General features: G+C 42.9%; 1 protein-coding gene across 1 annotated transcript; it reads right to left on the reverse strand.

Annotated features, from left to right (window-relative positions):
• Positions 1-526: 526 nt before the first annotated feature.
• On the reverse strand, positions 527-4,484 carry LOC140125772 (P2Y purinoceptor 4-like). Its single transcript, XM_072144642.1, has 2 exons — positions 4,221-4,484; positions 527-1,823 (listed from the first exon to the last, which is right to left on the reverse strand). The coding sequence occupies exon 2, from the start codon at positions 1,773-1,775 to the stop codon at positions 690-692; it is 1,086 nt and encodes a 361-aa protein (XP_072000743.1). The 5' UTR covers positions 1,776-1,823; positions 4,221-4,484; the 3' UTR covers positions 527-689.
• Between the last annotated feature and the right edge of the window lie 6,075 nt (positions 4,485-10,559).

The following is a 10,559-nucleotide window of genomic DNA, read 5'->3' on the forward strand; positions in this document are numbered from 1 at the left end:
ATGCCTCATCATTTCTCTGTACATTCGGCCTGTGAGATCTTTATTTAGTACCATACAAACAGTTCAGCACAGAGAATCCGCTTCCCTGTATTTGCATTGCTTAAATACAAACAACAGATAAAATTATGCCACCTGCTGCCCAAATCGTAATGAAAAAGTATGGAAAATAGGAACTTAGCAGAACGTTATATCCCATATATACAGGATTCCTTGTTGTACCAAGTGTAGAATATCGGTGTTTGCCTGCAGAAGAGTCTTTTTGAGAATATGAGAGTCTCTGAGAGTCAATACAAAGGTCTCCAGTCGAGCGGTGGACAATGTCATTCATGTCTTTAGTTTTACACCAATGTGATAAATAATTGTATAATATATTTTGAAGGCCCTCTTCTAAAAAAAAAATATCTAGTGGTTATTTGGCCTCGGTAATCTGGGTGATAACCAAAAAAGCCCCAGCACAGGTACCATGGGAGCTGTCACAGATTGATTCTAAAGGGCCACCATCTAATGCCTCTGTCTAGATCCCCAATGTGGCCACCAACCCTGCAGCCCTACTACACACCTGAGGACTACTTGGCCAACTGAGTAGACAACCAATGTGGCAGCCATGTTGGTCGTTACCAAAAACATTGTGTGTAACAACTCAATGAAATGCTGTGTAATGTCTCTTTCCATTGGTTCCTGGAAGATCTTCAGGATAATTGTGGGTAAAAGTTACTCCAGGGTTGTCCATTCTTAGTGGGTCTCTTTTTGTCCCCTTTACCCATTTGCTCTTTCTTGCCCCTCAGAGCTCGACCCCAAGGCTCCTTGGTAAGAAAATACAGTAGGGCATTGAGGAACGAGTTGGCGCTGGCCAGAGGCCGGGTTACTTTGTAGCACACTGCAACCACTCCCAAGGCACGACATCCACCTAAAGCTGTTCCTCCGGCCCGCATTGCTAGGAATATGGTGCGGGTGACGTGAAAAGGTAGGAAACAAAGAGCAAACAAAAGGGTGATGGTAACAATGGTCCTGATGGACTTGCGTCTTTGGGTCGCACCTGGCACTGGCCCTGGGACAACACCTCCACGTAGAGTCCGGCAGAGGGTACGCACCACTCTTGAGTAGCACCAGGCAGTCAGTGAAAAGGGCAAAAAAAATCCTGCAGCATGTAGAAAGAGTCCATAGGGCATGTAGCGCTGAAGGTCCGCATCTAGGGCATCATCCCAACAGGTCACTATATCTTCAGGGCCCTCAAGAGGTCCAGTACGAGCAAATAGAAGTATAGGTGAGGTCATAGCAAACACCACAGCCCAAACCAGTAGACAGGTAGCCCTCACCCAACGCATAGTCTCCAGCCTCATGGAACGCATTGGGTGGCAGATGCCAAGGTAGCGATGGAATGAGATACATGTCAAGAAGAATATGCTGCAGTAAAGATTGAAGTAGAAGAGGAACCGAACCAGGCGACACATGGGGTCTCCAAACAACCACCGGTCTTGGGAGATGTAACTGGCAATGAGGAAGGGCAGGGACAAACTGTACATGAGGTCACTGAGTGCCAGGTTGAACATGTAGACCAATGACGGGTTCCAAGGTCGGCGAAGGCATCGTGTGAGCACAATGGAGTTCAAAGCCAAGCTGAGGAGGAAGGTGATGAGGTAGCAGGTCGGGAGGAAGATGTGTTTGTAGGACTCATCTAGTTGGCATGAAGAACCTGGAGATGAGGATGAGGTGGGGGTGGAGGAATTAAGGAAAGGGATGGAGGAAGTGGAGGGCATGCTGAATGGGGTGTTCATAGAATTAAGGAGTTCCCAGCATCACAGTGTTGTAGAAACAAGGAAGGTCTGGAGAAGACAGAAAGGTGGGGGATGGAAAAGAAGAGAAAACAATTATTAATATGTAATGCACTGAAAATTATACAAACAAATATGCCACCAATTACGGGGGTGACTATCTATCCATGTGATTGCTTTAGCCAACTACTGGCCTTAGCAATGATTCCTGTATGGTCATCACATGGAGATCCCCAATAATTCTAGAACTGGGAGTCAGTAAAGGTCCTAGTTAGAGGCATAACTGCAGAGGACTCCTTGCAAAAATATCAAACAGGGTTCCCCGAACATCTTTCCGAAGAGCCTTCTAAATCCTCAGATCCAATCTTCCCTACCAAAAGATGTGACCAAAGGGGTAACCTTCCAAGATGTGAGTCCTTGCATCTGCTAAGGAAGGGCTATCCACCATATCAAGGTATACACCCCTATCATTACCCAATAATTTTCCTGATGATGGCTTTTGGGCTTTTGTCCCTCAGGATGAGAGCTTAGTTCCATACTCTTTATCCTGTGAGCATTGCCTTGGCTATCAAACTCTACACCAATGTGGAACTCTTCATGACGAGAAGCCTCTTGTATTGGGTTTAAACACCTATAAAATGTGTCCGCTTCGGGTAATAACACAACAACATGCAAATTTTTTTCCCCTGAACATGGAAACCACCTCCTGACACACGCACATACCCCCTGCGCATGGTAGCAAAACACATATTTGTCTCCGTTAAACAATCTGCGCTTCTTCCTTAGTCAGCGTTTCCGCCTCATTAATTCCTCTTAATAAATAACGAGGCCGTGGCCTTCTTGACCCCTCTACACCCCCCTTTTCCCAGCATCTGCTCTAGTCAGCCCCGGAGCGTGTGCACAGATCACTGGTTCACAAAATATTGATGGACAACCTCCTATGACCAGTGTTGTCATGAGTTGTATGTTCCATTGGGTTGGGCTCCTTGGTGCCAAGAAGGGCGGATATGGATAAAATCATAACAACTAATGCTCTTTGTGGCCCAAAACATAGAGATAGATGATCGGTCACCAACAATCTGCGCATCTATGGAAACAAATGGTTCATCAACATGAATTATCGTTTTCCAATGTGTTTGACTTGTACGGAGTAAAGGGTAATCGGTAAATAATTTCTTTTTTGGGGAATTAATGTGTAGGGCTGTAGCTGGGGTAGATGTTGACAAGATGGAACATGCAACAAGGAAACCCTATGGCAAAAATATCAAAATTAATGGGTCATATTGCTGAAAAACCGGACTCTTTCGGCTCTCCATCTACTGAACTTGCAGTAGAGAAGAGTGGATGGACCATCTGCCAATGTCTCCGCCTTTATTTGTCAATGTAATGAGACTGCCTAAGTTCACCCAGGGTGACACTAACCTGTGCTAGAGGAACCTCAGAACTTCTTCTATGGAATATCTACCCGAGGGGGGGCTAAAATTTATGCAACTGACACCAGTTCACATTAGGTTTTATTAGGTGCCTCTTGACAAAAAGAACCGTGTTGAAACCAACTAAGTGACCAAGCTGATCTTGCAAAGACGTTACACACAGACTATTGACCCTCCACATGCTACTATTTGGAACATGACATTATGCACTTTAGGGTAGGAGGACTAACCACTAACTATAATTAAAATCCATTGAATGGACCCATGACTGGGGGGATTACTGGTGGATCCTTACCTTTTTATAAACTACGTTGTGGGCTTTTCATTTAAGTTAAATTTGATGGCCAAAACCCTAAGTCTGATGGAACTTTTTCCTACATTTTACATAAAATCTGATGACAGGAGACAATTCCAACACTGGTTAGGACCAGACATGACCAAAGCAAACAAACTCCTTCGAGTATGTCTTTGGAGGTTGCAACAACCTCATGTTTAGCCCATTTTTGTGACTTCTACACTTGACTTGACGAGTGGTTTTTAACTTGGAGAAGTTTTTTGTAAGATGCTGAAGCATGATGGTGTTTTACATCAGAACATATCAGAATCAGATCGTTTAGATTTGACAGGATGTAGGAGAAGCTTCCACCATTCTCTGGTTTTGTACACTTGACTTCTTGCTGTCGAATGCGTTGTGAAATCTTTCGACAATAGTTGCGACACAAGTTTCCTTCTTGTCCCAACCCAACTAATACAACACTCATGGACCATCATGACTTCAATTTCTCCATTTTTGTAATTATGTTATTAGGATTAGAGAACCGCCAGGAAACCTTGTAGGGATCAGTCCTACGGGATGAAGTTCCTTATCCTCTCTCTTCTACTGAGCAAATATCTCCAGCTCAGGAGTCGTTACTACAAGTCATCAGTAAATAGGATAACAATGACCAGTGGAAGGGGCAACAGAAAACACCCTAGAAGTCCCTAATTCCCCTCCGAGAACTCCTCCACCTCTTACCTGCATGGTCATAGCCTTTGGTAAAGGCGAGTCCAGGTGACTAGGAGCAGCATCACTGGAGGCAATGTCTGTATCTCTTCTCCAGGTATTGAGCTTTATCTCCAGCCTCCTCCTCCTGTTTGCCCAACGTCCTCTCCTCTGACTCTCGCAGTTTTCCCTTCTTCTCACTTTTTCTGCCTTGCTCCACCTCGTACTTTGCTCTTTCGGGATCATTGAATGTCAGTGCATCTCATTAGCTCCTTGTCTTCCTATTGGATAGGATGATCCTGTCCCTCATCCTCTGCTACAGTCTTACAATAAACTCTGTGCTCCTTACAGAATCCATGTGGCATCTTCTACTCTTGAACCCATTCACATGTCAAGGAGGTCACCGGTGCAGAGATGGGTGATCCCTGCATCTGCTATGCAATTTGCCATATGATGACTTAATGGAAACCTGTCGAAAGGGGTTCAGGAAATCTCTGAACTGTCAATAGCAAAGCTAAGTTAGAAGGTGCACCTACACACCCATGTAATCCAAGTAAAGATATCAATCCTGTCTATAAAGCAGGAAAAAAATCCCCTCTCACCGATGAGTTCTGACCAGGTGCCCACCTCCCAATCAACCCAGCAGAACACACTCCAGTTCCTGGTGAGGGTACGTGTGTCCACACCTCGGCTATATCTGTGTCCTCATAAACATTTTTGGGGCCACTTGATCATATATTACGAAGCCTGAGGTTGACACATTATTATGAAGTTTGAGGGCAAGAAGAACCCGAAAAAGGAGCAGAGTGTTGGAGATACAAGGGAGACATTATACAGTGAGAAGGACACAAATGGGGCCAAAAAGGGGCACAATAAAGTCTACAGAAAGGGGCATTATACTATGTGATTGAGGTGAGGCCTCAAGTTATATCCCACCCTTTTGGGCACTATGCAGGCAGCATCTGGACTGAAACGGAAAGGGGATCGTCAAAAATCGTGGATGACCTTTTCTAATAACCTGCTGCCTAATTATAGTTTCTTGGACGAGCCCTTTAAGGGCTACAGGGCTGTGGAACTATTATTAAATAGGCTCAACAATCCCTAAGTCGAGATGATGTGCCTATGAAACTGACCGTATGGCATATTTTCTTGCGTAGGCACGTGGGCTCCTCATGTCCAGTAACAAAAATTACAGAAGGAGGGGAGGGTGGAGTAGACCCCCAGCCCCGTCAAAACACCACTAGATGCAAGAGCCAAAATCCAAACGGTGGTGGTTTGGATTTTGGCTCATGTCCATTTACAGTTTCAACCAGACAACGTCCCCTTATAGAGTAGAGACATCCAGTCACCCACAATGCCACAGCTCAGACCTGTTTGACCCGTGATGAGGACCTGTGGTGAGACAAATCCTAACTTCAGTGGTCACTTCCTACTAATGAGTCCCTGATTCTTGCACATAGTTAAGGCTAGATCAGGACAGACAGAAGTCATGGGAGATTACATGGGCCACACTGATGAAAATGAGCACCACAAATACATCTAACATCTCCCGTGTCCACCAAAGACCAGATATTGGCCGTGAGTTATCTTCATGCTATGGAAGTTCTTTTGGACATAAGATATCTAGTGTGTCTGGCCAGAATTACAGGCCCTAGTTTAGACATGTCCCATACATCTGCATAGGTCCTGAGAAGATCCATGAGGTTCTGGAAGCCTGAGAATGGGTTGTGGAACCTACTTCAGTCTCACAATTGTTGATATCATCAGGGAGGAGATGACCAATTTGGTCTTTCTCGTGGGTCCCAACATCTTTGTGGTCATTTAGTCCTAAGGTGGATGAAGTGCTGACTCAAGCTATGTAAACAGAAGATGGTAGTATCTTCTTCGTCATTGCCTCCTCTTCAGGGCCACAAGCTGCAGTAGACCACGTCTTGGTTCTTCTCCATAAATAGCGGCTAAAAGGAAGAAGCTGTTATCTGCACAGACAGCAAATACAGAGACAAGATAAGGGCCATCTGTGCACGGGGTGACCAGGTGTGTTTGGCCAATGAGGTGCCCCATACCAGCCCATGCTATAGAGTCCTCCACCATGGTTGGCCCACAGCTTGGATGTGTCAGGGGCGGCTCAGAGTTACATCTGTTTCCTTTATTCCTGGAAGAGATTGATTTTCCTGTTTGCTGATGAATCCAAGAATGTGGAATATAATCCGCAGATAATCCAGACACTTCCAGATACAAAGTATCCGCACTGTAATAAATAAGGAGAGGATATTTTTTAATTGTTAAAAATTGTTAAAGCTGGTATAAGATATACACCTCCTGTAATTAGTGATATGGTATAACCTGGGGATCTCCTGTATATAATGATATATGTACAGCCGGTATAACCTGGGGATCTCCTGTATATAATGATATATGTACAGCTGGTATAACCTGGAGATCTCCTGTATATAATGATATATGTACAGCCGGTATAACCTGGGGGTCTCCTGTATATAATGATATATGTACAGCCGGTATAACCTGGGGATCTCCTGTATATAATGATATATGTACAGCCGGTATAACCTGGGGATCTCCTGTATATAATGATATATGTACAGCCGGTATAACATGGGGATCCCCTGTATATAATGATATATGTACAGCCGGTATAACCTGGGGATCTCCTGTATATAATGATATATGTACAGCCGGTATAACCTGGGGATCTCCTGTATATAATGATATATGTACAGCCGGTATAACCTGGGGATCTCCTGTATATAATGATATATGTACAGCCGGTATAACCTGGGGATCTCCTGTATATAATGATATATGTACAGCTGGTCTAACCTGGGGTTCTCCTGTATATAGTGATATATGTGCAGCCGGTATAACCTGGGGATCTCCTGTATATAATGATATATGTACAGCTGGTATAACCTGGGGATCTCCTGTATATAATGATATATGTACAGCTGGTATAACCTGGGGATCTCCTGTATATAATGATATATGTACAGCCGGTATAACCTGGGGATCTCCTGTATATAATGATATATGTACAGCTGGTATATCCTGGGGATCTCCTGCATATAATGATATATGTACAGCTGGCATAACCTGGGGATCTCCTGTATATAATGATATATGTACAGCCGGTATAACCTGGGGATCTCCTGTATATAATGATATATGTACAGCCGGTATAACCTGGGGATCTCCTGTATATAATGATATATGTACAGCCGGTATAACCTGGGGATCTCCTGTATATAATGATATATGTACAGCTGGCATAACCTGGGGATCTCCTGTATATAATGATATATGTACAGCTGGTATAACCTGGGGGTCTCCTGTATATAATGATATATGTACAGCCGGTATACCCTGGGGATCTCCTGTATGTAATGATATATGTACAGCCGGTATAACATGGGGATCTCCTGTATATAATGATATATGTACAGCCGGTATAACCTGGGGATCTCCTGTATATAATGTTATATGTACAGCTGGCATAACCTGGGGATCTCCTGTATATAATGATATATGTACAGCCGGTATAACCTGGGGATCTCCTGTATATAATGATATATGTACAGCCGGTATAACCTGGGGATCTCCTGTATATAATGATATATGTACAGCCGGTATAACCTGGGGATCTCCTGTATATAATGATATATGTACAGCTGGCATAACCTGGGGATCTCCTGTATATAATGATATATGTACAGCTGGTATAACCTGGGGGTCTCCTGTATATAATGATATATGTACAGCCGGTATACCCTGGGGATCTCCTGTATGTAATGATATATGTACAGCCGGTATAACATGGGGATCTCCTGTATATAATGATATATGTACAGCCGGTATAACATGGGGATCCCCTGTATATAATGATATATGTACAGCCGGTATAACCTGGGGATCTCCTGTATATAATGATACATGTACAGCCGGTATAACCTGGGGATCTCCTGTATATAGTGATATATGTACAGCTGGTATATCCTGGGGATCTCCTGCATATAATGATATATGTACAGCTGGCATAACCTGGGGATCTCCTGTATATAATGATATATGTACAGCCGGTATAACCTGGGGATCTCCTGTATATAATGATATATGTACAGCCGGTATAACCTGGGGATCTCCTGTATATAATGATATATGTACAGCCGGTATAACCTGGGGATCTCCTGTATATAATGATATATGTACAGCTGGCATAACCTGGGGATCTCCTGTATATAATGATATATGTACAGCTGGTATAACCTGGGGGTCTCCTGTATATAATGATATATGTACAGCCGGTATAACCTGGGGATCTCCTGTATATAATGATATATGTACAGCCGGTATATCCTGGGGATCTCCTGCATATAATGATATATGTACAGCCGGTATAACCTGGGGATCTCCTGTATATAATGATATATGTACAGCCGGTATAACCTGGGGATCTCCTGTATATAATGATATATGTACAGCTGCTATAACCTGGGGATCTCCTGTATATAATGATATATGTACAGCTGCTATAACCTGGGGATCTCCTGTATATAATGATATATGTACAGCCGGTATAACCTGGGGATCTCCTGTATATAATGATATATGTACAGCTGCTATAACCTGGGGATCTCCTGTATATAATGATATATGTACAGCCGGTATAACCTGGGGATCTCCTGTATATAATGATATATGTACAGCTGGTATAACCTGGGGATCTCCTGTATATAATGATATATGTACAGCCGGTATAACCTGGGGATCTCCTGTATATAATGATATATGTACAGCTGCTATAACCTGGGGATCTCCTGTATGTAATGATATATGTACAGCCGGTATAACCTGGGGATCTCCTGTATATAATGATATATGTACAGCTGGTATAACCTGGGGATCTCCTGTATATAATGATACATGTACAGCCGGTATAACCTGGGGATCTCCTGTATATAATGATATATGTACAGCTGGTATAACCTGGGGATCTCCTGTATATAATGATATATGTACAGCCGGTATAACCTGGGGATCTCCTGTATATAATGATATATGTACAGCGGGTATAACCTGGGGATCTCCTGTATATAATGATATATGTACAGCTGATATAACCTGGGGATCTCCTGTATATAATGATATATGTACAGCCGGTATAACATGGGGATCCCCTGTATATAATGATATATGTACAGCCGGTATAACCTGGGGATCTCCTGTATATAATGATATATGTACAGCTGGTCTAACTTGGGGTTCTCCTGTATATAGTGATATATGTGCAGCCGGTATAACCTGGGGATCTCCTGTATATAATGATATATGTACAGCTGGTATAACCTGGGGATCTCCTGTATATAATGATATATGTACAGCTGGTATAACCTGGGGATCTCCTGTATATAATGATATATGTACAGCCGGTATAACCTGGGGATCTCCTGTATATAATGATATATGTACAGCTGGTATAACCCGGGGATCTCCTGTATATAATGATATATGTACAGCCGGTATAACCTGGGGATCTCCTGTATATAATGATATATGTACAGCCGGTATAACCTGGGGATCTCCTGTATATAATGATATATGTACAGCCGGTATAACCTGGGGATCTCCTGTATATAATGATATATGTACAGCTGGTATATCCTGGGGATCTCCTGCATATAATGATATATGTACAGCCGGTATAACCTGGGGATCTCCTGTATATAATGATATATGTACAGCTGGCATAACCTGGGGATCTCCTGTATATAATGATATATGTACAGCTGGCATAACCTGGGGATCTCCTGTATATAATGATATATGTACAGCTGGTATAACCTGGGGATCTCCTGTATATAATGATATATGTACAGCCGGTATACCCTGGGGATCTCCTGTATGTAATGATATATGTACAGCCGGTATAACCCGGGGATCTCCTGTATATAATGATATATGTACAGCCGGTATATCCTGGGGATCTCCTGCATATAATGATATATGTACAGCCGGTATAACCTGGGGATCTCCTGTATATAATGATATATGTACAGCCGGTATAACCTGGGGATCTCCTGTATATAATGATATATGTACAGCTGCTATAACCTGGGGATCTCCTGTATATAATGATATATGTACAGTGGGTATAACCTGGGAATCTCCTGTATATAATGATATATGTACAGCTGGTATAACCTGGGGATCTCCTGTATGTAATGATATATGTACAGCCGGTATAACCTGGGGGTCTCCTTTATATAATGATATATGTACAGCCGGTATAACCTGGGCATCTCCTGTATGTAATGATATATGTACAGCCGGTATAACCTGGGGATCTCCTGTATATAATGA

The sequence above is a fragment of the Engystomops pustulosus genome, chromosome 4 (genome assembly GCF_040894005.1).
Source record: "Engystomops pustulosus chromosome 4, aEngPut4.maternal, whole genome shotgun sequence".
Classification (NCBI taxonomy): domain Eukaryota; kingdom Metazoa; phylum Chordata; class Amphibia; order Anura; family Leptodactylidae; genus Engystomops; species Engystomops pustulosus.